The sequence below is a fragment of the Pristiophorus japonicus genome, unplaced genomic scaffold (assembly GCF_044704955.1).
Source record: "Pristiophorus japonicus isolate sPriJap1 unplaced genomic scaffold, sPriJap1.hap1 HAP1_SCAFFOLD_253, whole genome shotgun sequence".
NCBI classification, from domain to species: Eukaryota; Metazoa; Chordata; class Chondrichthyes; family Pristiophoridae; genus Pristiophorus; species Pristiophorus japonicus.
The window spans coordinates 139,186-166,060 of record NW_027252263.1 but is presented as its reverse complement, the minus strand read 5'-3'; the positions used below and the strand labels follow the sequence as shown (position 1 = coordinate 166,060).

General features: G+C 51.8%; 1 protein-coding gene across 1 annotated transcript in view; it reads left to right on the top strand.

The window, feature by feature from the left end:
* Positions 1 to 26,875, top strand: part of nipblb (NIPBL cohesin loading factor b) — a gene marked incomplete at its 3' end in the record, with an annotated part of 524,975 nt that overhangs the window by 372,367 nt on the left and 125,733 nt on the right. Inside the window, exons 27-32 of the mRNA XM_070871482.1 lie at positions 2,328 to 2,548; positions 6,919 to 7,021; positions 9,118 to 9,216; positions 9,529 to 9,675; positions 12,809 to 12,943; positions 26,759 to 26,857. Of these exons, the coding sequence (XP_070727583.1) occupies positions 2,328 to 2,548; positions 6,919 to 7,021; positions 9,118 to 9,216; positions 9,529 to 9,675; positions 12,809 to 12,943; positions 26,759 to 26,857 (804 nt within the window). The remainder of the gene's footprint in view (positions 1 to 2,327; positions 2,549 to 6,918; positions 7,022 to 9,117; positions 9,217 to 9,528; positions 9,676 to 12,808; positions 12,944 to 26,758; positions 26,858 to 26,875) is intronic.

Genomic DNA, 26,875 nt, shown 5'->3' with positions numbered 1-26,875 from the left:
GCATTTCCCTCTGCCCTATGTCGAAGGAACTGATGTTCCCCAGTTGCCAGTCAGGTAAAAGTGGTGAAGACCCATTCTGTCAGGTCCAAGCCCCTTAACATACAGCACAGAAGGCAGGCATTCGGCCCATTATGACAGTGTCAGCTCTCCCTCCTCAGCCCTTTCCCTGAAGCCCTGCAAAGTTTCTCCCCTTCAAATATCAGTCCAATTCCTTTTCACCACCTTTTCAGGCAGTGCATTCCAGATTATCATAATTCACTAAGTTCAAAAAGAATCTCCTCGTCTCCTCTCTGCTTTTACCAATCATCTTAAATCTGTGTCCTCTGGTTACTAAATGGTGGGAAAATTATTGGAAAAAATCCTGAGGGACAGGATAAATCTTCACTTAGAAAGACACAGATTTATCAAGGGAAGGTCATGTCTGACTAACTTGATTGAATTTTTCGACCAGGAGGGTCGATGAGGGCAGTGCGTACGATGTAGTGTATATGGATTTTAGCAAAGCTTTTGATAAGGTCCCACATGGCAAACTAGTCACGAAAGGAAAAGCCCATGGGATTGGCAAATGGGCAAGTTGATCCAAAATTGGCTCAGAGGCAGGAAGCAAAGGGTGATGGGTGTTTTTGTAACTGGAAGACTGTATCCAGTGGGGTTCCGCAGGGCTCAGTCCCTTGCTTTTTGTGATATAGATGAATGGTCTAGACTTGAATTTAGGGGGTATGATTAAGAAGTTTGCAGATTATACTAAAATTGGCTGTGTGGTTGATAATGAAGAAAGCTGCAGACTGCAGGAAGATATCAATCTACTGGTCAGGTGGGCAGAACAGTGGCAAATGGAATTTAATCCGGAGAAGTGTGAGGTAATGCATTTGGGGAGGGCTAACAAGGAAAGGGAATACACATTAAATGGTAGGATACTGAGAAGTGTAGAGGAACAAAGGGACCTGGGAGTGCAGGTCCACAGATCCCTGAAGGTAGCAGGCCAGGTGGATAAGGTGGTTAAGAAGGCATACGGGATACTTGCCTTTATTGGCCGAGGCATAGAATACAAGAGCAGGGAGGTTATGCTTGAACTGTATAAAACACTGGTTAGGCTACAGCTGGAGTACTACGTGCAGTTCTGGTCACCACATTACAGGAAAGATGTGATTGCACTGGAGAGGGTGCAAAGGAGATTTACGAGGATGTTGCCGGGACTGGAGAATCTTAGCTATGAGGACAGATTAGATGGGCTGGGTTTGTTTTCATTGGAACAGAGGAGGCTGAAGGGAGACCTAATTGAGGTATATAAAATTATGAGGGGCCTGGATAGAGTGGATAGAAAGGGCCTATTTCCCTTAGCAGAGCGGCCAACAACCAGGGGGCATAGATTTAAAGTAATCGGTCGAAGGTTTAGAGGGGATTTGAGAGGAAATGTCTGCACCCAGAGGGTGGTGGGGGGCTGGAACTCACGGCCTGAAAGGGTGGTAGAGGCAGAAACCCTCACCACATTTAAACAGTACCTGGATGTGCACCTGAAGTGCCGTAACCTACAGGGCTACGGACCGAGAGCTGGAAAGTGGGATTAGGCTGGGTAGCTCTTGTCAGCCGGCGCGGACACGATGGGCCGAAATGGTCTCCTTCCGTGCTGTAAATTTCTCTGATTCTAACCCTTCTGGAAACAGTTCCTCCTTATTTGCTCTATCAAAACCCGTCATGTTGAACACCTCCATCAAATCTCCCCTTAACCTTCTCTGCTCCAAGGAGAACATCTGCGGTTTCTACAGTCTATCCACGTAACTGAAGTCCCTCAGCCCTGGTACCATTGTAGCACATCCCACCTAAATCTGGGCTTTCCACCCCGGACGCAACATGGCAGCATTAGCATTTTAATGGACGTGAGAGGCATTTGTGGCCTTCCAACTCCGTTTCCTTTGGTCCTGCTCACTGTGCACCTCAGAATAGGGACACTGGGTACCCGGGACTGTAGCCTGCCTCGGGCCTTGTGTCCCTTCCATTTGAACCTTTCACTAAAGTGAATTTGACTGAATCAACTTTATAATTCCCTTCATAATCTGAAAACTTGGTTACATTTCCTCAAAGTTTCCTTTATTCCTCCCGAGAGAAAACCTTTCTTCTTCCTGACATGTGGAATTTTAGTTTGAACCTTGCAGTTATTGGGGGTGTGGGACTGGACACATTCCTGTAGAGTGAAGGTTATTGCAGTGCCCACAGGCGGTGCTGGAGAATTCTCAGCTCTCCATTGTAAGTTGGCTCAGTAACCAATCCCCGTAACATCTCTGAAGCTGTGCCACAGGTCCCACAGTAAGTGTGTGTTTGTTTTTAAGTTTGCTAGGAAATTTTACATTGCACAGTGGTTCCGTGACACTACGATGGAGACAGAAAAAGCAATGAAGTCACAGAATCAGAAGGATGACGATTCCTCAGATGGGGCACAGCATGCCAAGGAGATCGAATCCACAGGAGAAATTATGCAAAGAGCAGAAAAACGCAAGAAGTTCCTTCGCTCTGTGATCAAGACTGCCCCGGCTCAGTTTAGCACCCTGAGGTAAGTTACAATGGGAGCACTTTATTCCCGGCCCTGCAGGTTGATCCAGTTAAAACACTAACACTGCACCACAGGACATGGGTTGCTGCTCCTGATTCTGCCCTCGGTCTCAGGCAGCAGCTATGGGGGTAGTGCTGAGCCACGGTGCTGAGAATCAGAGCATCCACTAATGAGTGGGTGAATTAGGCTGTTGTGTTGTTGCTGTGCTTGTGCACACGTGTGTTAAAATAGCTACACTGCAATGTAGTCCACACACACAAACATTAATAACATCGTACCCTGATAACCCTTGCATTCAAACTGTATGAACTGTGCTGATGGTTTAATCATCTCAATGCTGGAATGTGAAATAAAAACAGAAAATGCTGGAAATCTCAGCGGGTCAGGCAGCGTCTGTGGAGAGAGAAACAGAGTTAACGTTTCAGGTCGATGACCCTTCGTCAGAACTGGCAATAGTTCGAGATGTAACAGATTCAGGAAGTGCAGGGACAGTGAAAGAGGGAGTGGAGGAAAGAACAAAAGGGAAGGTCTGTAATCGGGTGGAAGGCAGGAGAGATTTGAGAGACAAAAGGGATGATGGGCCGAATTGAGATGGTAATAACACAAGTTAGGAAACAAAAGGTGAGTCTAGATAGAAACATAGAAATTTACAGCGCAGGAGGAGGCCATTCCGGCCCATCGTGTCCCACCGGCCGATAAAGAGCCGCACGGCCCTCGGTCAGCAGTCCTGAAGGTTACATATAAACCTATGAACAATGGCGGAAAGGCAAAGAGCACCCAGCCCAACCAGTCCGCCTCACACAACTGCGACACGCCTTATACTGAAACATTCTACACTCCACCCCAACCGGAGTCATGTGATCTCCTGGGAGAGGCAAAATCCAGATAAAAACCCAGGCCAATTTAGGGAGAAAAAATCTGGGAAAATTCCTCTGCGACCCATCCAGGCGATCGACACTATTCCAGGAGATCACCCTGGCCGTATTCTATTCCCTGCAGTACTTACCGTTATATCTGCACCGTCCAACAAAAGGTCATCCAGTCTAATCCCAATTACCAGCTCTAGGTCTGTAACCCTGCAGGTTACTGCACTTTAAGTGCCCATCCAACCATCTCTTAAAAGTGGTGAGGGTTTCTGCATCCACCACTCTTCCAGGCAGCGAGTTCCCGATCCCCACAACCCTCTGCATAAAGAAGCCCCCCTCAAATCCCCTCTAAACCTTCCACCAACCACCTTAAAACTGTGCCCCCTCATAATAGACCCCTCCACCAATGGAAATAGACCCTTACTATCCACTATGTCCAGGCACCTCAGTATTTTGTACACCTCAATGAGGTCTCCTCTCAATTTAGATAGGGTGTGAATGGTGGAATAATTGCCAGCTGCCATAGAAAACAGAGAAACAAAATAAAAATTTTAAAAAGGGGTGGGGAGTTTTTGTTGAAAGAAAGAAGCAAGGAAAGGAAACAAAATGGGGCAGAGTTTCTGCTCTGAAATTGTTGAACTGGATGTTGAGTCCAGAGGCTGTAAAGTGCCTAAACGAAAGATGAGGTGTTGTTCCTCGAGCTTACGTTGAGCTCCATTGGAATAATGTAGGAGGACGGAGAGGTCAGAGTCACACTTACGGACTGAACGGAGGTGCTCCACAAAGCGCTCGCCCAATAAGCGTTTGGTCTCCCCAATGTAAAGGAGACTAACGTAAGCTCGAGGAACAGCACCTCATCTTTCGTTTCGGCATTTTACCGCCTTCCGGACTCGACGTCAAGTTCAACAATTTCAGACCAGAACCTCTGCCCACATTTTGTTTCCTTTCCTAGCTTCTTTTGACAAAACCCCTCCCCCACCCCTTTTTATTTTTATGTTGTTTCTGTTTCTCGCAGCACCTGACGATTATTCTGCCTTTCACACCCGACCTAGACTCACCTTTTGTTTCCTAACTTGTGTTATTACCATCTCAATTCGGCCCATCATCCCCTTTGTCTCTCAAATCTCTCCTGCCTTCCACCCTATCACAGACCTTCCCTTTTGTTCTTTCCTCTACTCCCCCTTTCACTGCCCCTGGCACTTCCTGAATCTGTTACATCTCGAACTATTGCCAGTTCTGACAAAGGGTCATCGACCTGAAACGTTAACTCTGTTTCTCGTTCCACAGACGCTGCCTGACACATTGAGATTTCCAGCATTTTCTGTTTTTATTTCACATTCCAGCATCCGCAGTCTTTTGCTTTTGTATCAAAGAATCACAGAAATTTACAACATGGAAGGAGGCCATTTCGGCCCATCATTTCCTCGCCGGCCAACCAAGAGCTATCCAGCCTAATCCCACTTTCCAAATCCAAGTCTGTAGCGCTGTAGGTTATGGCACTTCAGGTGCACATCCAAGCATTTTTTAAATATGGTAAGGGTTTCTGCCTCTACCATCCTTTCAGGCAGTGATTTCTAGACCCCCACCACCCTCTGGGTGAAGAAATTTCCCCTCAAATCCCCTCTAAACCTCCCCCCAATTACTTTAAATCTATGCCCCCTGGTTGTTGACCCCCTCTGCCAAGGGAACTAGGTCCTTCCTATTTACTCTATCCAGACCCCTCATAATTTTATACACCTCAATAAGGTCTCCCCTCACCCTCCAAAGAAAACAGACCCAGCATCTCCAATCTTTCCTCATTGCCAAAATTCTCCAGTCCAGGCAACATTCTTGTAAATCTCCTCTGTACTCTCTCCAGTGCAATCACATCCTTCCTGTAATGTGGTGACCAGAACTGCACGCAGTACTCCAGCTGTGGCCTAACCAGTGTTTTATACAGTTCAAGCATAACCCCCCCTGCTCTTGTATTCCATGCCTCGACCAATAAAGGCAAGTATTCCATGTGGGATCTTATTAAAAGCTTTGCTAAAATCCATATACACTACATCAAACGCACTGCCTTCATCAACCCTCCTGGTTACCTCCTCTCAAAATTCAATCAAGTTAGTCAGACACGACCTTCCCTTAACAAATCCATGCTGACTGTCCTTGATTAATCCGTGTCTTAATGAAGATTTATCCTGTCCCTCAGGATTTTTTCCAATAATTTTCCCACCACTGAGGTTAGGCTGACTGGCCTGTAATTACTCGGTCTATCCCTTTCTCCCTTTTTAAACAAAGATACCACATTAGCAGTCCTCCTCCTTAGGCGGTCCCTCGTTTCGAGGATGACTTGCTTCCACACCAAAAAAGGATGAGTTCAATGAAGGACCTGACATTCCAGATCCCAAACTATATCCTGAAGGGTGGAAGATGCTGTGCGTGGATTTTTTTAACGTGGGGTGACCGTTGCACACCAGCCACCACACGGGTTTGACAGAGCGAGGTCTTGGTCCAGTGGCAAGGGTTAACCAAGACGACTGGAGACCAGCTCTGCTGCACGGGCCCAGTGTGCGCACACATTACAGTCCTCTGGCACCTCACCTGCAGCCAGAGAGGATTAGAATATGATGGTCAGAGCCTCTGCTATTTCCTCTTGTACTTCTCGACAGCCTGTGATACATTTCATCCGGGTCTGGGGATTTATTCACTTTCAAAGCTGCTAAGCCCCTTAATGCTTCCTCGCTCACTTTGTTTATCTCATCTAATATGTCACACTCCTCCTCCCTCATTGCAATGTCTGCATTACCCCTCTCTTTTGTGAAAATAGATTCAATGTATTCATTAAGAATCCTACCCACGTCTTCTGCCTCCACACACAGATTTCCTTTATGGTCTCTAATAGGCCCCACTCTTTCTCTAGTTATCCTCTTACTCTTAATGTATTTATAAAACATCTTTGGGTTTTCCCTGATTTTACTTGCCAAAATTCTTTCATGCTCTCTCTTTGCTTTCCTGGTCTGTTTTTTAATTGCACCCCTGCACCAATTATACTTCTCTCGAGTTTCTGCAGTGTTGAGTTCCCGGTATCGGTCATAAGCTTCCCTTTTTTCTTTATCTTACCCTGTGTGTCGTTTGACTTCCAGGGGGCTCTAGATACTTGCTCTGTACCCTCAGGATCTCCTCCTTGAATGTCTCCCACTGCTCTGACACTGATTTACCATCAATGCTGGAACTGCCTGCTAGCTCATTCATTCCAAATGGTGCATGGTTAGGAAGGGTGGACACAGGATCGTTCAACAGTCCCCAAAACTGTGTTTACTCTGAACCCACAGACTGCCGTGTACAATCTCTTAAACCTGAGAGATTTTTAATTCTAGCTAAATAGATCACTGAAATAACCAGCCAGGTGGATTACTTCCAGGCCATTAAACAAATCTTTAGCTGCTCTCCAGGGACACCTTCAGTCGTGCTGACTTCGCTCCTTGCCTTGTGCGTCTGACTAGTTTCCATTTGCACCCACAGAATGAACTCTGCTAATGTGGACTATGAGGATGCCTGTCTGATTGTCCGATACTTGGCCTCTATGAGGCCGTTTGCACAGAGCTTTGATATTTATTTGACACAGGTGAGTAATAGCTATACACTACTTTCAAAAGGAATTTGATAGGTATAAACTGCTTTCAAAGGGAATTTGATGAATATCTGTCTGGAAAAGGGATTGAGGACTTCAGACATATTACTCGATCTATTTGATTCACAGGGAGGTGCAAAAGCTCCCTTGTTGGGAGGTAATGTATTTGCTTCATAGGTTCTTTGCTTATGAATTCATAGCAACACATTGCTATTAAGAACTAGTTGGATTATTAAGACAGCTTTTACACATTACCAGCTCATCCGCTAGGCTCACAACTGCATACCTCATCGTGGATGACCACGACCCAGTTGACTGGAGTTTTATTGAGTCTTGTGAAGACCACGTGACTGGCTAAGCCACTCACAATGCAACAGCTCTACAAACATGTGTGCATACATTAAAGGAGGGGAGTGCGGAGAGTCCATGTTTACGGTTGCAATGTGTGGACTCTGGAAAGAGTAGGTTTTATGTGCTGGATGGCCTTTTCTTCCAAATGCCATTGTGCATCAGAGACTGGAGGGGGTGATCTGGTTTTGTGTGTGGAGAAGTTCAATTCCTTATCTGTTTTAGTTTTAAATTCAGAATACCCACTTGGCTCAGTGGTAGCCACCTCACCTCAAGGTGAGAGACCATGGGTTCAAGCGCCGCTCCACAGACTGGAGCACATAATCTCGGCTGCCATTTCAGTGCAGTACTGAGGAAGTGCTACATTTTAGTGGGTGCTGACTATCAGATGAGACCTTGAACTGAAGCTTTGTCCACTTTTCCAGGTGGATGTAACATAATCCATGACAGTAATGGAAGGGGAGCTGGGAGTTCTCCTGGTCTTTGACTTGGCACCACACTTTAGGAAGGATATCAAGGCCATAGAGAGGGTGCAGATTGACCAGAGCGGTACCAGGGATGATGGACTTCAGTTATGTGGAGAGACTGGAGATTGTTCTTCAGACCACAGAAGGTTAAGGGAAGATTTAATAGAGGTGTTGAAAATGATTAGGGGTTTTGATAGAGTACATAGGGAGAAACGGTTTCCAATGACGGAAGGGTCCGTAACCAGGGGGACACAGATTTAAGGTAATTGACAAAAGAACCGGAGGGGAGAAGAGGATTTTGTTTACACAGCGAGTTGTTGTGATCTGGAATGCACTGCCTGAAGGGGTAATGGAAGCAGATTCAGTAGTAACTTTCAAAAGGGAATTGGATAAGTTCTTGCAATGGAGAAATTTGCATGGCTATGGGAAAAGGGTCGTGGAGTGGGACTGGTTCTTTCAAAGAGCCAGCGCTGACATGATGGGCCGATTTACCTTCTGTGCTGTATGGTTCTATAACTTTTGTTGGGGCTGTTTTGGAACCGAGAGTCACAGAAAGCTAACTGGAGGGATTCTAACAGAGTTACTGGCGAAATGGACACAGTCTTCGGGGCATTCAAGGAGGGTCGGAAATGGCAGGGTGGGCTTTAAGGGAGGAGTAATGGCCACATGGAATAAGTTACCAGCAAAGGTCTTTGAAGCAAATATTTTTTTTTCTTCATTCTTGGGGTGTGGATATTGCTGGCAGGGCCGGCATTTTTTATTGTCCACCCCTCATTGCACTCCAGAAGGTGGTGATGAGCAGCCTTAAATTGCTGCAGTCCGTGCGCTGACTTTATGCAGTGGTTTGGTACAACTGAGTGTCTCGCTGGGCCATTTCTGAGGGCCGTTAAGAGTCAACCACATTGCTCTGGGTCTGGAGTCACATATAGGCCAGACCGGGTAAGGGCGGCAGATTTCCTTCCCTAAAGGACATTAGTGAACCAGTTGGGTTTTTCTGACAATCCGGTCATTTCATGGACACCATTACTGATGCTCGCTTTATAATTTCAGATTTGTTTAATTAACTGAACTTAAATTCACCAGCTGCTGTGGTGGGATATGAACTTGTGTCTCCGGATTATTGGTCCAGTAACATAACCACTATGCTGCTGGGATATATATTGGGATCAAGTAGCAATAGAGAAGAGGGTTTGCAGGACATGGTGAAGTGGTGGCTTATTGATGGAAATACCTCGAATGCTGGGTACTGGATATGATGATGTGTTGTGTTTACAGATTCTACGTGTACTAGGGGAAAGTGCTATCGCTGTACGAACAAAGGCCATGAAGTGTCTGTCTGAGGTAGTCGCTGTGGATCCCAGCATTCTTGCAAGGGTAAAGGTTTATTTTTCTTCTGCTAACATTGTGTTTCCTCTGTAAAGTTGTGTTTACAGCGAACGTCTTCAAGGACCTGATTTTAAATCTCTCATGCAATTCAAAGCAAATCTTCCCATGTGCAGACTAGAAAATCAGGAAGCTACTTGCAAAATGAGAAGAATGATCTTGCATAGGTCCTCGGTGTATTGGGTCAGAGAGCAGTCATGTATTACATGCTGGTTCTGATTCTCTTGCCTCACTTACATTGCATGACCTTGATGCTTTTGCTGCTGATTCTCATTGTAGAGCCATTGTGCTTTTTCCTTACAGCTGGACATGCAACGCGGGGTTCACGGGCGTCTGATGGACAATTCCACGAGTGTGCGCGAAGCAGCAGTGGAATTATTGGGTCGCTTTGTGCTGAGCCGACCTCAGCTCACTGAGCAGTATTACGACATGTTGATCGAGAGGATACTGGTATGTTTGTTTCCTAGCTGCTGCAGAAGGCGCAATCCAACACAATCCAAATATACTGTCGATGTTGTGAGTTAGACAGCGGCACCGTAGGCTCGAGGTGATTGAAATGAGAGCACAGGTTCTATTATCAACATAGGCGGTCCCTCGAACGAGGATGACTTGCTTCCACATGAGTTCACAGATGTTACAATGATGGACCTGATATTCCAGTCCTGAACTCCACTTGAGGGGGTGGAAGATGCCTGTGCGTGGATTTTTTAACGTGTGGTGACCGTTGCACATCAGCCACCACACGGCTCAACAGAGCTAGGCCTTTATCCAGTGGCAAGGGCTGAACCAGGACGACTGGAGACCTGCTTAGATGCAGGAAGAATATTCCCAATGTTGGGGAAGTCCAGAACCAGGGATCACAGTCTAAGGATAAGGGCTAAGCCATTTAGGACCGAGATGAGGAGAAACTTCTTCTCTCAGAGAGTTCTTAACCTGTGGAATTCCCTGCTGCAGAGAGTTGTTGATGCCGGTTCATTGGATATATTCAAGAGGGAGTTAGATGTGGCCCTTACGACTAAAGGGATCAAGGGGTATGGAGAGAAAGCAGGAAAGGGGTACTGAGGGAATGATCAGCCATGATCTTATTGAATGGTGGTGCAGGCTCGAAGGGCCGAATGGCCGACTCCTGCACCTATTGTCTATGTTTCTGCTCTGCTGCACAGACCCAGTGCACACATATATCGCAGTGTGGGCTGGCCCGTGCTGCCCCTGGTCCTCGGCTCTTCTGAGCCTTGTACTCTCATTTGCTGCACCTCCGCCACGATCTCTCGCCGCTCCTCCGCCACAAAACACTCGGCGCACCTTCGCCACAATCTCCCTCCGCACCAAACATTCGCCGAACCTCTGCCACGATTACCTACCGAATCTCTGCCACGATCCCTTCCTGCCGATGCTCCTGCCCACGCTCCAAACAGCGATCTGGGTCCTGATGACGATGTGTAAAGCAGTGGCAAAAGGTAAAAATTGGCACCAGGAACCAACTCGGCCTTCCTGTGGCTGAATAATGCTTGCCAGTAACCATGGTTATACCAGGAAAGGATGTAAAGGTACAACATGCCAGTCAGTGCCTGCAGGGGAGAGCGTGGTGTCTGACCTCTCTTCACATGTTCACTGACCTGCTGTGTATTTCCAGCTGTTGCAGAATTTAAATTTTTTCCTTGAACTGGCCACAACAGTAATGTTTGAACTCCTGAGTGCAGACGAATATGTCTGTCCAGAAGACAGCAATGTGGGAAGCCGTGTCTTTCTGGGTTGATGCAGACTGTTGAGTTGTTTTGCTGAGATACTGTGCATACTCAAGTATGAACTTTAAACCTTCACTTGACTAAGGGTTGAAAGTGTGGATACTGGAGCTCACTGCATCACCCTCGTAGGCAGTCCCTCAGAATCGAGGAAGACTTGCTTCCACTCTTAACATCAGTACTTAGGTGGCTGAACAGTCCAATACGAGAACCACAGTCCCTGTCACAGGTGGGACAGACGGTCATTGAGGGTAAGGGAGGGTGGGACTGGTATTTCTCCAGCAACTTGAGGTGTCTACTGAACATGGTCCATGTCTCTGAGCCATACAGGAGGGCGGGTATTACTACAGCCTTGTAGACCATGAGCTTGGTGGTAGATTTGAGGGCCTGGTCTTCAAACACTCTTTTCCGCAGGCGGCCGAAGGCTGTGCTGGCACACAGCAGGAGTATACTCACTTGCTGCTCCCAGTTCACAGCACCTGTACACTCTCTCTGAAAGAGCTCTCCCTTTAGTCCCATTGCTGTGCCCTTTCCCCATTCACCCCATCGCCCCTGTGCCAGCACTCTAAAATGGTCATTATTTAAACTGAGATGAAGATAGACTGAGCATCCAGCTGCCCAACAGATTGGAAGCTAAATATTTGTGTCCCAAATACAAAAACAAAATACTGCGGATGCTGGAATCTGGATAAAAACAGAAAATGCTGGAAATCTCAGCGGGTCAGGCAGCATCTGTGGAGAGGAAGCAGGGTTAACATTTTGGATCGATGACCCTTGTGTTGTCTTCCCTACCTTCCTCTGTGGAGGTTGGGGGATGGAAGGATGGTCATTCAGAGACTCTGCTTGTGTTAACGCTAGGGTTCTGGAACCTTCAAGGAAATGACTTGCAGAAATATTTAAATTAGATAAAACCTTCCTGATTGGATGAGCTAGGACGGCCCCTCTCATTGAGATTTACATTGTGATCTTGTCAATACAAATTGCACAGGGCAGTGTGTATATTCCCCTCTTCCGCTAACCTTTAAAGGTGGTGCAGCCGCTTGAGGATATATTCCACAAATCTTTAACGGTGGCAGGGCAGGTTAAGAAAGCAGTTAAAAAGGCAAACGGAATCCTTGGCTTTATAAACAAAGGCATAGAGTACAAAAGCAAAGAAGTTATGCTAGATCTTTATAGATCGCTGGTTAGGCTCCAGCTTGGGGTATTGTGTCCAATTCTGGGCATCACACTTGGAAAGATGTCAAGACTTTGGAGAGGGTAGAGAGGATTTACGAGAATGGTTCCAGGGGTGAAGGACTTCAGTTATGTGACTAGACTGGAAAAGCTGGGGTTGTTCTCCTTGGAGCAGAGAAAGTTAAGAGATTTGATTGAGGTGTTCAAAATCCTGAATGTTTTTGATCGAGTAAATAAGGAGAGACTGTTCGCGGTGGCAGAAGGGTCAGTAACCGGAGGAGGCAGAGAACCAGAGGGGAGATGAGAATCTGTTTTTATGCAGCAAGTTGTGATCTGGAACACGCTGCCTGAAAGGGCGGTGGAAACAGATTCAATTGTCATGTTCAAACGGGAATTGGGAAATTTCCGGGGATAGAACAGGGGAATGGGGTTCAGAGACCTGGCACAGGCAAGTTGGGCCAAGTGGCCACCTCCTGTGCTGCATCATTCTATGATTCATTGGTGAATTGGCTGCTGTACAGACAGGAGCTGGTCCAGAGCCTGTAAGGAATGGGTCCCACGTTATATTGGGCGTAAGTGATTATAACAAGTGCTGCCGACCTAGGAATCTACACAGCTCTTGCCTTGCATTCTTAGAGGTTGCCTTATTCTTTAACAATCTCTTGCAGGACACCGGTATCAGTGTGAGAAAGAGAGTGATCAAGATTCTGCGCGACATCTGTATTGAGCAGCCAACCTTCTCCAAAGTGACTGAGATGTGTGTGAGAATGATTCGCAGGGTCAATGATGAAGAGGGCATTAAGGTAAAGTTACACAGCCCGATCGCTTGATCTGGAATCTGCCTGACTTCATGTCCATGAAAATGACGCAGTGTTTACCTTTCACCTTGCTCGCTCTACAGAGTATTACTGCAGTCTCTCGAGGAGGAATCTACTTAATTTTAAGCAATGTGGCAGATGCTGTCTGTACGACAAGCCACACGCTGCAGATAGAGCCTGGGTTAGGCCACACAGAGCTGCAGATAGACGAATATAGGTTGCATAAGGGTTGGTGGGAGCCAGGGAGAATTGGAGTTAATGCACGGGTCTGTGTCACGGGGTGTGGAGTGTTTGGGGTTAATACACGGGTCTGTGTCACGAGGAGGGGCGGTGGAGATTTTGGGGTTAATACACCGGGGCGGGGGTGGAGTGTTTGAGGTTAATACACGGGGAGGGCGGCGGAGTGGAAAGTTTGGGGTTAATACACGGGGGCGGTGTGGAGAGTTTGGGGTTAATAGGCGGGGGTGGAGAGTTTGGGGTTAATACACGGGGGCGGTGTGGAGAGTTTGAAGTGAATACACGGGTGGGGGTGGAGAGTTTGGGGTTAATACACGGGGGTGGCGCGGAGTGGAAAGTTTGGGGTTAATACATGGGGGGGTGGACAGTTTGGGGTCAATACGCGGGGGAGGGGGGAGAGTGTGGGGTTAATACACGGGGGAGAGTGTGGGGTTAATACACGGGGGGGGTGTGGAGAGTGTGGGGTTAATACACGGGGGAGGGTGGAGAGTGGGGTTAATACACGGGGGGGGGAAAGGTGGAGAGGGGTTAATACACGGGGGGGGGAAGGGTGGAGAGTGTGGGGTTAATACACGGGGGGGGAAAAGGTGGAGAGTGTGGGGTTAATACACGGGGTGTGTGGAGAGTGTGGGGTTAATACACGGCGGGGTGGGGGGGTGGAGAGTGTGGGGTTAATACACGGGAGGGAAGGGTGGAGCGTGTGGGGTTAATACACGGGGGGGGGGGAAGGGTGGAGAGTGGGGTTAATACACGGGGGGGGGAAGGGTGGAGAGTGTGGGGTTAATACACGGGGGGGGGAGGGTGGAGAGTGGGGTTAATACACGGGGGGGAGGGTGGAGAGTGGGGTTAATACACGGCGGGGTGGGGGGGTGGAGAGTGTGGGGTTAATACATGGTGGGGTAAGGGTGGAGAGTGGGATTAATATACGGGGGGGTGGAGAGTGTGGGGTTAATACACGGGAGTGGAGAGTGTGGGGTTAATACACGGGAGGAAAGGGTGGAGAGTGTGGGGTTAATACACGGGGGGGGGAAGGGTGGAGAGTGGGGTTAATACACGGGGGGGGAAGGGTGGAGAGTGTGGGGTTAATACACGGGGGGGAGGGTGGAGAGTGGGATTAATACACGGGGGAAGGGTGGAAAGTGTGGGGTTAATACACGGGAGGGTGGAGAGTGTGGGGTTAATACACGGGAGGGGGGAAGGGTGGAGTGTGGGGTTAATACACGGGGGGGTGGGGGGGTGGAGAGTGTGGGGTTAATACACGGGGGGGTGGGGGGGTGGAGAGTGGGGTTAATACACGGGGGGGGGAAGGGTGGAGAGTGTGGGGTTAATACTGGGAGGGTGGAGAGTGTGGGGTTAATACACGGAAGGGGAAGGGTGGAGAGTGTGGGGTTAATACACGGGGGGGGGAGGGTGGAGAGTGGGGTTAATACACGGGGGGGAGGGTGGAGAGTGGGGTTAATACACGGCGGGGTGGGGGGGTGGAGAGTGTGGGGTTAATACATGGTGGGGTAAGGGTGGAGAGTGGGATTAATATACGGGGGGGTGGAGAGTGTGGGGTTAATACACGGGAGTGGAGAGTGTGGGGTTAATACACGGGAGGAAAGGGTGGAGAGTGTGGGGTTAATACACGGGGGGGGGAAGGGTGGAGAGTGGGGTTAATACACGGGGGGGGAAGGGTGGAGAGTGTGGGGTTAATATACGGGGGGGAGGGTGGAGAGTGGGATTAATACACGGGGGAAGGGTGGAAAGTGTGGGGTTAATACACGGGAGGGTGGAGAGTGTGGGGTTAATACACGGGAGGGGGGAAGGGTGGAGTGTGGGGTTAATACACGGGGGGGTGGGGGGGTGGAGAGTGTGGGGTTAATACACGGGGGGGTGGGGGGGTGGAGAGTGGGGTTAATACACGGGGGGGGGAAGGGTGGAGAGTGTGGGGTTAATACTGGGAGGGTGGAGAGTGTGGGGTTAATACACGGAAGGGGAAGGGTGGAGAGTGTGGGGTTAATACACGGGGGTGGGGGAAGGGTGGAGAGTGTGGGGTTAATACACGGGAGTGGGGGAAGGGTGGCGAGTGTGGGGTTAATACACGGGGGGAGGGGGGAGAATGGGGTTAATACACGGGGGGGAAGGGTGGAGAGTGTGGGGTTAATACACGGGGGTGGGGGAAGGGTAGAGAGTGTGGGGTTAATTCACGGGGGGGAAGGGTGGAGAGCGTGGGGTTAATACACGGGGGGAGGGTGGAGAGTGTGGGGTTAATACACGGGGGTGGGGGAAGGGTGGAGAGTGTGGGGTTAATTCACGGGGGGGAGGGTGGAGAGTGGGGTTAATACACGGGGGGGTAAGGGTGGAGAGTGTGGGGTTAATACACGGGAGTGGGGGAAGGGTGGAGAGTGTGGGGTTAATTCACGGGGGGGAGGGTGGAGAGTGTGGGGTTAATACATGGGAGTGGGGTAAGGGTAGAGAGTGTGGGGTTAATACACGGAGGGGAAGGGTAGAGAGTGTGGGGTTAATACACGGGGGGGAAGGGTGGAGAGTGTGGGGTTAATACATGGGAGTGGGGGAAGGGTAGAGAGTGTGGGGTTAATTCACGGGGGGGAGGGTGGAGAGTCGGGTTAATACACGGGGGGGGTAAGGGTGGAGAGTGTGGGGTTAATACACGGAGGGGAAGGGTAGAGAGTGTGGGGTTAATACACGGGGGGGAAGGGTGGAGAGTGTGGGGTTAATACATGGGGGTGGGGGGGTGGAGAGTGTGGGGTTTATACACGGAGGGGAAGGGTAGAGAGTGTGGGGTTAATACACGGGGGGGAAGGGTGGAGAGTGTGGGGTTAATACACGGAGGGGAAGGGTAGAGATTGTGGGGTTAATACACGGGGGGGGAAGGGTGGAGAGTGTGGGGTTAATACACGGTGGGGTGGGGGGATGGAGAGTGTGGGGTTAATACACGGTGGGGTGGGGGGGTGGAGAGTGGGGTTAATACACGGTGGGGTGGGGGTTGGAGAGTGTGGGGTTATAATACACGGTGGGGTGGGGTTTGGAGAGTGGAGTTAATACACGGGGGTGGAGAGTGTGGGGTTAATACACGGGGGTGGGGGGGTGGAGAGTGTGGGGTTAATACACGGTGGGGTGGGGGTTGGAGAGTGTGGGGTTAATACACGGTGGGCTGGGGGTTGGAGAGTGTGGGGTTAATACACGGGGGTGGGGGGGTGGGGAGTGTGGGGTTAATACACGGGGGTGGAGAGTGTGGGGTTAATACACGGGGGTGGGGGGGTGGGGAGTGTGGGGTTAATACACGGGGGTGGGGGGGTGGAGAGTGTGGGGTTAATACACGGTGGGGTGGGGGTTGGAGAGTGTGGGGTTAATACACGGGGGTGGAGAGTGTGGGGTTAATACACGGTGGGGTGGGGGGGTGGAGAGTGTGGGGTTAATACACGGGGGTGGGGGGGTGGAGAGTGTGCGGTTAATACACGGTGGGGAAGGGTGGTGAGTGTGGGGTTAATACACGGTGGGGTGGGGGTTGGAGAGTGTGGGGTTAATACACGGGGGTGGGGGTTGGAGAGTGTGGGGTTAATACACGGGGGTGGGGGGGTGGAGAGTGTGGGGTTAATACACGGTGGGGGGGTGGAGAGTGTGGGGTTAATACACGGGGGTGGAGAGTGTGGGGTTAATACACGGGGGTGGGGGGTGGAGAGTGTGGGGTTAATACACGGTGGGGGAAGGGTGGAGAGTGTGGGGTTAATACACGGAGGGGAAGGGTAGAGAGTGTGGGGTTAATACACGGGGGGGAAGGGTGGAGAGTGTGGGGTTAATACACGGGGGGGAAGGGTGGAGAGTGTGGGGTTAATACACGGGGGGGAAGGGTGGAGAGTGTGGGGTTAATACACGGGGGGGAAGGGTGGAGAGTGTGGGGTTAATACACGGTGGGGTGTGGGGTTAATACACGGGGGTGGAGAGTGTGGGGTTAATACACGGGGGTGGAGATTGTAGGGTTAATACACGGGGGTGGAGAGTGTGGGGTTAATACACGAGGGTGGGGGGGTGGAGAGTGTGGGGTTAATACACGAGGGTGGGGGGGTGGAGAGTGTGGGGTTAATACACGGGGGTGGAGAGTGTGGGGTTAATACACGGGGGTGGGGAGTGTGGGGTTAATACACGGGGGTGGGGAGTGTGGGGTTAATACACGGGGGTGGGGGGGTGGAGCGTGTGGGGTTAATGCACGGGGGGGTGGAGAGTGTGGGGTTAATACACGGGGGTGGAGAGTGTGGGGTTAATACACGGTGGGGTGCGGGGATGGAGAGTGTGGGGTTAATACACGGTGGGGTGGGGGGGTGGAGAGTGTGGGGTTAATAAACGGTGGGGTGGGGTTTGGAGAGTGGAGTTAATACACGGGGGTGGAGAGTGTGGGGTTATAATACACGGTGGGGTGGGGTTTGGAGAGTGGAGTTAATACACGGGGGTGGAGAGTGTGGGGTTAATACACGGGGGTGGGGGGGTGGAGAGTGTGGGGTTAATAAACGGTGGGGTGGGGGTTGGAGAGTGTGGGGTTAATACACGGTGGGGTGGGGGTTGGAGAGTGTGGGGTTAATACACGGGGGTGGGGAGTGTGGGGTTAATACACGGGGGTGGAGAGTGTGGGGTTAATACACAGGGGTGGGGGGGTGGAGAGTGTGGGGTTAATACACGGGGGTGGGGGGGTGGGGAGTGTGGGGTTAATACACGGGGGTGGGGGGGTGGGGAGTGTGGGGTTAATACACGGGGGTGGAGAGTGTGGGGTTAATACACGGGGGTGGGGGGGTGGAGAGTGGGGTTAATACACGGTGGGGTGGGGGTTGGAGAGTGTGGGGTTAATACACGGGGGTGGAGAGTGTGGGGTTAATACACGGTGGGGTGGGGGGGTGGAGAGTGTGGGGTTAATACACGGGGGTGGGGGGGTGGAGAGTGTGGGATTAATACACGGGGGGGTGGAGAGTGTGGGGTTAATACACGGTGGGGTGGGGGGGGTGGAGAGTGTGGGGCTAATACACGGTGGGGTGGGGGGGTGGAGAGTGTGGGGTTAATACATGGTGGGGTGGGGGGGTGGAGAGTGTGGGGTTAATACACGGTGGGGGGGTGGAGAGTGTGGGGTTAATACACGGGGGGGTAAGGGTGGAGAGTGTGGGGTTAATACACGGGTGTGGGGGAAGGGTAGAGAGTGTGGGGTTAATTCACGGGGGGGAGGGTGGAGAGTGGGGTTAATACACGGGGGGAGGGTGGAGAGTGGGGTTAATACACGGGGGGGTAAGGGTGGAGAGTGTGGGGTTAATACACGGAGGGGAAGGGTAGAGAGTGTGGGGTTAATACACGGGGGGGAAGGGTGGAGAGTGTGGGGTTAATACATGGGAGTGGGGGAAGGGTAGAGAGTGTGGGGTTAATTCACGGGGGGGAGGGTGGAGAGTGGGGTTAATACACGGGGGGGTAAGGGTGGAGAGTGTGGGGTTAATACACGGAGGGGAAGGGTAGAGAGTGTGGGGTTAATACACGGGGGGGAAGGGTGGAGAGTGTGGGGTTAATACATGGGGGTGGGGGGGTGGAGAGTGTGGGGTTTATACACGGAGGGGAAGGGTAGAGAGTGTGGGGTTAATACACGGGGGGGAAGGGTGGAGAGTGTGGGGTTAATACACGGAGGGGAAGGGTAGAGATTGTGGGGTTAATACACGGGGGGGGAAGGGTGGAGAGTGTGGGGTTAATACACGGTGGGGTGGGGGGATGGAGAGTGTGGGGTTAATACACGGTGGGGTGGGGGGGTGGAGAGTGGGGTTAATACACGGTGGGGTGGGGGTTGGAGAGTGTGGGGTTATAATACACGGTGGGGTGGGGTTTGGAGAGTGGAGTTAATACACGGGGGTGGAGAGTGTGGGGTTAATACACGGGGGTGGGGGGGTGGAGAGTGTGAGGTTAATACACGGTGGGGTGGGGGTTGGAGAGTGTGGGGTTAATACACGGTGGGCTGGGGGTTGGAGAGTGTGGGGTTAATACACGGGGGTGGGGGGGTGGGGAGTGTGGGGTTAATACACGGGGGTGGAGAGTGTGGGGTTAATACACGGGGGTGGGGGGGTGGGGAGTGTGGGGTTAATACACGGGGGTGGAGAGTGTGGGGTTAATACACGGGGGTGGGGGGGTGGAGAGTGTGGGGTTAATACACGGTGGGGTGGGGGTTGGAGAGTGTGGGGTTAATACACGGGGGTGGAGAGTGTGGGGTTAATACACGGTGGGGTGGGGGGGTGGAGAGTGTGGGGTTAATACACGGGGGTGGGGGGGTGGAGAGTGTGGGGTTAATACACGGGGGGGTGGAGAGTGTGGGGTTAATACACGGTGGGGTGGGGGGGTGGAGAGTGTGCGGTTAATACACGGTGGGGAAGGGTGGTGAGTGTGGGGTTAATACACGGTGGGGTGGGGGTTGGAGAGTGTGGGGTTAATACACGGGGGTGGGGGTTGGAGAGTGTGGGGTTAATACACGGGGGTGGAGAGTGTGGGGTTAATACACGGTGGGGGGGTGGAGAGTGTGGGGTTAATACACGGGGGTGGGGGGGTGGAGAGTGTGGGGTTAATACACGGTGGGGGAAGGGTGGAGAGTGTGGGGTTAATACACGGAGGGGAAGGGTAGAGAGTGTGGGGTTAATACACGGGGGGGAAGGGTGGAGAGTGTGGGGTTAATACACGGGTGGGAAGGGTGGAGAGTGTGGGGTTAATACACGGGGGGGAAGGGTGGAGAGTGTGGGGTTAATACACGAGGGGGAAGGGTGGAGAGTGTGGGGTTAATACACGGTGGGGTGTGGGGTTAATACACGGGGGTGGAGAGTGTGGGGTTAATACACGGGGGTGGAGATTGTAGGGTTAATACACGGGGGTGGAGAGTGTGGGGTTAATACACGGGGGTGGGGGGGTGGAGAGTGTGGGGTTAATACACGAGGGTGGGGGGGTGGAGAGTGTGGGGTTAATACACGAGGGTGGGGGGGTGGAGAGTGTGGGGTTAATACACGGGGGTGGGGGGGTGGGGAGTGTGGGGTTAATACACGGGGGTGGGGGGGTGGGGAGTGTGGGGTTAATACACGGGGGTGGGGGGGTGGAGCGTGTGGGGTTAATGCACGGGGGTGGGGGGGTGGGGAGTGTGGGGTTAATACACGGGGGGGTGGAGAGTGTGGGGTTAATACACGGGGGTGGAGAGTGTGGGGTTAATACACGGTGGGGTGGGGGGATGGAGAGTGTGGGGTTAATACACGGTGGGGTGGGGGGGTGGAGAGTGGGGTTAATACACGGTGGGGTGGGGGTTGGAGAGTGTGGGGTTATAATACACGGTGGGGTGGGGTTTGGAGAGTGGAGTTAATACACGGGGGTGGAGAGTGTGGGGTTAATACACGGGGGTGGGGGGGTGGAGAGTGTGGGGTTAATGGTGGGGTGGGGGTTGGAGAGTGTGGGGTTAATACACGGTGGGGTGGGGGTTGGAGAGTGTGGGGTTAATACACGGGGGTGGGGAGTGTGGGGTTAATACACGGGGGTGGAGAGTGTGGGGTTAATACACGGGGGTGGGGGGGTGGGGAGTGTGGGGTTAATACACGGGGGTGGGGGGGTGGGGAGTGTGGGGTTAATACACGGTGGGGGAAGGGTGGAGAGTGTGGGGTTAATACACGGGGGGGAAGGGTGGAGAGTGTGGGGTTAATACACGGGGGGGAAGGGTGGAGAGTGTGGGGTTAATACACGGGGGGGAAGGGTGGAGAGTGTGGGGTTAATACACGGGGGGGAAGGGTGGAGAGTGTGGGGTTAATACACGGTGGGGTGTGGGGTTAATACACGGGGGTGGAGAGTGTGGGGTTAATACACGGGGGTGGAGATTGTAGGGTTAATACACGGGGGTGGAGAGTGTGGGGTTAATACACGGGGGTGGGGGGGTGGAGAGTGTGGGGTTAATACACGAGGGTGGGGGGGTGGAGAGTGTGGGGTTAATTGACGGGGGTGGGGGGGTGGAGAGTGTGGGGTTAATACACGAGGGTGGGGGGGTGGAGAGTGTGGGGTTAATACACGGGGGTGGGGGGGTGGGGAGTGTGGGGTTAATACACGGGGGTGGGGGGGTGGGGAGTGTGGGGTTAATACACGGGGGGGTGGAGAGTGTGGGGTTAATACACGGGGGTGGAGAGTGTGGGGTTAATACACGAGGGTGGGGGGATGGAGAGTGTGGGGTTAATACACGGTGGGGTGGGGGGGTGGAGAGTGTGGGGTTAATACACGGGGGTGGGGGGGTGGAGAGTGGGGTTAATACACGGTGGGGTGGGGGTTGGAGAGTGTGGGGTTAATACACGGGGGTGGGGAGTGTGGGGTTAATACACGGGGGTGGGGAGTGTGGGGTTAATACACGGGGGTGGGGGGGTGGGGAGTGTGGGGTTAATACACGGGGGGGAGGGTGGAGAGTGTGGGGTTAATACACGGGGGTGGAGAGTGTGGGGTTAATACACGGGGGTGGGGGGGTGGAGAGTGTGGGGTTAATACACGGGGGTGGGGCGGTGGGGAGTGTGGGGTTAATACACGGGGGTGGGGGGGTGGAGAGTGTGGGGTTAATGCACGGGGGTGGGGGGGTGGGGAGTGTGGGGTTAATACACGGGGGGGAGGGTGGAGAGTGTGGGGTTAATACACGGGGGTGGAGAGTGTGGGGTTAATACACGGGGGTGGGGGGATGGAGAGTGTGGGGTTAATACACGGGGGTGGGGGGGTGGAGAGTGTGGGGTTAATACACGGTGGGGTGGGGGGGTGGAGAGTGTGGGGTTAATACACGGTGGGGTGGGGTTTGGAGAGTGGAGTTAATACACGGGGGTGGAGAGTGTGGGGTTAATACACGGGGGTGGGTGGGTGGAGAGTGTGGGGTTAATACACGGTGGGGTGGGGGTTGGAGAGTGTGGGGTTAATACACGGTGGGGTGGGGGTTGGAGAGTGTGGGGTTAATACACGGGGGTGGAGAGTGTGGGGTTAATACACGGGGGGGTGGAGAGTGTGGGGTTAATACACGGTGGGGTGGGGGGGGTGGAGAGTGTGGGGTTAATACACGGTGGGGTGGGAAGGGTGGAGAGTGTGGGGTTAATGCACGGTGGGGTGGGAAGGGTGGAGAGTGTGGGGTTAATACACGGTGGGGTGGGGGGGTGGAGAGTGTGGGGTTAATACACGGTGGGGTGGGGGTTGGAGAGTGGAGTTAATACACGGGGGTTGGAGAGTGTGGGGTTAATACACGGGGGTGGGGGTTGGAGAGTGTGGGGTTAATACACGGGGGTGGAGAGTGTGGAGTTAATACACGGGGGTGGGGGGGTGGAGAGTGTGGGGTTAATACACGGTGGGGGGGTGGAGAGTGTGGGGTTAATACACGGGGGTGGGGGGGTGGAGAGTGTGGGGTTAATACACGGGGATGGGGGGGTGGAGAGTGTGGGGTTAATACACGGGGGTGGGGGGGTGGAGAGTGTGGGGTTAATACACGGTGGGGGGGTGGAGAGTGTGGGGTTAATACACGGGGGTGGGGGGGTGGAGAGTGTGGGGTTAATACACGGTGGGGTGGGGGGGTGGAGAGTGTGGGGTTAATACACGGTGGGGAAGGGTGGAGAGTGTGGGGTTAATACACGGGGGTGGGGGGGTGGAGAGTGTGGGGTTAATACACGGTGGGGTGGGGGGGTGGAGAGTGTGGGGTTAATACACGGTGGGGAAGGGTGGAGAGTGTGGGGTTAATACACGGTGGGGTGGGGGTTGGAGAGTGTGGGGTTAATACACGGTGGGGTGGGGGGGTGGAGAGTGTGGGGTTAATACACGGGGGTGGAGAGTGTGGGGTTAATACACGGTGGGGTGGGGGGGTGGAGAGTGTGGGGTTAATACACGGTGGGGAAGGGTGGAGAGTGTGGGGTTAATACACGGTGGGGTGGGGGTTGGAGAGTGTGGGGTTAATGCACGGGGGTGGGGGGGTGGAGAGTGTGGGGTTAATACACGGTGGGGGGGTGGAGAGTGTGGGGTTAATACACGGGGGTGGGGGGGTGGAGAGTGTGGGGTTAATACACGGTGGGGGGGTGGAGAGTGTGGGGTTAATACACGGGGGTGGGGGGGTGGAGAGTGTGGGGTTAATACACGGTGGGGTGGGGGGGTGGAGAGTGTGGGTTTAATACACGGTGGGGGGGTGGAGAGTGTGGGGTTAATACACGGTGGGGTGGGGGTTGGAGAGTGTGGGGTTAATACACGGTGGGGTGGGGGGGTGGAGAGTGTGGGGTTAATGCACGGGGGTGGAGAGTGTGGGGTTAATACACGGTGGGGTGGGGGGGTGGAGAGTGTGGGGTTAATACACGGTGGGGTGGGGGGGTGGAGAGTGTGGGGTTAATACACGGTGGGGTGGGGGTTGGAGAATGGGGTTTTGTAACCAAGTGTTATAGAATGGGACAGGTGATGGTGGTGGTTATTTAGTTAATACAGGGGAACCATAGAAGTTTGCAGTGCCGACGGAGGCCATTCGGCCCATCGTGTCCGTGGACCAGATAATGTTAAAGAATTATGATTGAAACATTTCCCATGATCACTACTGGATGCACGTTTAATTATCTCCTTTGGTTAGAGAGGTGAAATCCATTTGTATTTTCTGGGTATTCCGAGTTTAGATAGACTACACTTTAGAAAATGTGCCAGTTTTAGAATCTTACAGCACAGAAGGAGGCCATTCGGCCCTATCGTACCTGTGCCGGCTCTTGAAAGAGCGATCCAATTAGTCCTTTACCACAACTTTTTTCCTATAGCCCTGCAAGTGATTCCTCTTCAAGTACATGTCCAATTGCCCTTTGAAATTTCCAATGGAATTTCCTTCCTTCACCCTTTCAGGAAGTACGTTCCAGATCTCAACAACCCTCTGAAGAAATTTCCCATCTCCCTCTGGCCAATTATTTTAAATCTATGACCCCTGATTACCCACCCAGTTTCTCCCGACTTGCTCTGTCAAAAGTCCTCATCATTTTGAATAAATCTATTAGGTCTCCCCTTAACCTTCTCCGCTCTAAGGAAAATTTCCTAACTTCTCCAGTCTCTTCACATAACACAAGTCCCTCATTCCTGGCAAATCTCCCCTGCACCCACTACAAAGCCTTCACATCATTCCTAAAGTGTGGTGCCCAGAATTGGACACAATACTCCAGCTGGGGCCTAACCAAAGATTTGTAAGGGTTTGGCATGATTTACTCGTTTTTGTATTTAATGCCCCTATTTAAAAAGCCAAAGACCTCATGTGCTTTCTTAAGCGCTTTCTCAATTTGCCCTGCCACCTTAAAGAAGTGTCAGCTGTGCCTCAGTGGGTAGCATATTCTCCTGGGTCAGAAGGTTGTGAATTCAAATCCCACTCCAGGGACTTGAGCACATAAATCTAGGCTGACACTCCAGTGCAGTATTGAGGGTGTGCCGCACTATCAGAGCAGTCTTTCGGATGAGACGTTAAACCGAGGGCCTGTCTGCCCTTTCAGATGGACGTAAAAGATCCCAAGGCACTAATTTAAGCAACGGAGTTATCCCCGGTGTCCTGGCAAATATTTATCCCTATATCAACATAGCAAAACAACAGATTATCTGCTCGTTATCACATTGCTGTTTGTGGGAGCTTGCTGTGCGCACATTACAAAAGTGACTACACTCCGAAAGTACTTCATTGGCTGTAAAGCTCTGAGACCACTGGAGGTGGTGAAAGGCGCTCCCTCGAAATAGTGCCATTTAGATTATATTGTTTCTCCCAAAGTGCATCACTCCACACTTAATCGCTTTAAATTGCACCTGCCATGTGCCTGCCCATGTCACCAGTCTGTGTGTCCTCCTGCTACTATCATGCTCACTCTTTATGATGTTGCTAAGTTTTGCATCATCTGCAAACTTTGAAGTTGTACGCCCTGTACCCAAGCCTAGGATGTTTATATATAATCAGAAAAGCAATGGTTCTAATCCTGACCCCCAGGGAGACCCCAGTCAGAAAAACATCTGTTCACTACTACTCTCTGCCACCTCTCTCATGACCAATTTCATACCCAAGTTACCACCATCCCTATAATACCAGCTACTTCTATTTTCTGAATAAATCTATTATGAGATACTTTATCAAATGACGTTTGAAAATCTATGGGGGGGAAATTGCGTCGCGCCCCATTTGGGACGATAACTATCAGCAGACACTACCCAATTCCAGCAGATGCATATTTCTGGTCTAGCGATGTAGGTGGGAAGTGGAGTGCTATCACTTCCCTCGGAGCGCTAAACCACGCAGGAACATAAGAAATAGGAGCAGGAGTAGGCCATACGGCCCCTCGAGCCTGCTCCGCTATTTAATACGATTATGGCTGATCCGATCATGGGCTCAGCTCCACTTCCCCGCCCGCTCTCCATAACCCCTTATTATCTTATCGGTTAAGAAACTGTCTATCTCTGTCTTAAATTTATTCAATGACCCGGCTTCCACAGCTCTCTGAGGCAGCGAATTCCATAGATTTACAACCCTCTGAGAGAAGAAATTCCTCCTCATCTCAGTTTTAAATGGGTGGCCCCTTATTCTAAGACCATGCCCCCTAGTTCTAGTCTCCCCCATCAGTGGGAACATCCTCTCTGCATCCACCTTGTCGAGCCCCCTCAGGAGGGGCGGTGGCGATGCAGCGCTGCACAATATCCCGTGCAGATGGGATCGCAGGTTCCTTCCCTCCCTTAAAGGAAGCGCCATTGCTGTAGGCTCTGCATTAAATATACTTCCATGGTGGCCGATGGCATCCGCGATCCGCAATAATCAACCCCAAGCACTCCTAACAGGGCTGATCAATCGCGGCCAAAGGAAAGGGGAAAAAATGCTGAAAGGGTTGTTGCAAGAGTTTTCACTTACCTTAGCGGTGATCCCTTAAAATAGCCCCCCCTCCCCCCACACGGCAGGCCTGCCTTACAATGCCTCCGGCAATGCTGCAGGGGATGGAACCGGAGTTCGGATCCCCATGGCGCTGCGCGGGGAGATTGTGGCACTAGGGCTTACCGTCGCCCACAAACCTCCACGGCAAGCTCACGGGTGTCTATATTCTCGCCGGAGGCACGAAGGAGGCCCATTTCTAGCCCAATATATACAGCATCTACTGCACTACCTTCATCAACCCTCTGTTTCTTCATCAAAAGTTCATCAGGTTAGTCAGACATAATTTGCCTCCAACAAATCAGTTTGGCTTTCTCTTTATTATATATAACCCATGCTTCTCCAATTGAGATTTATATTGTCCTCGACACTGGTCTCGAGTAGTTTTCCCACTACTGACGTTAGGCTGACTGGCCTGCAGTTACCAAGTTTATTCCCCATCTTTCTTGAACAGGGTGTAACATTTGCAATCCTCTAGACCTCTGGCACCACTCCCACATTAAGTTCTCCCTCATTTCCATTTGATCCAGTGGGATGAATAGAAGTTTGAGAGAGACGTGTGAGCTGTTGTGATGTCAGTGCTGGGCCTGTGTTTGCTGGTAGCAGTGACCGGGTTCACTCTTACGTGGATGTCAGTGTAACTTGGGTTTGTTCCTCTGCAGAAACTGGTAAACGAAACATTCCAGAAACTCTGGTTCACTCCCACTCCTTCTCATGACGCTGAAGGGATGACCCGGAAAATCCTAAATGTCACAGATGTGGTGAGTAAATGCCTCCCT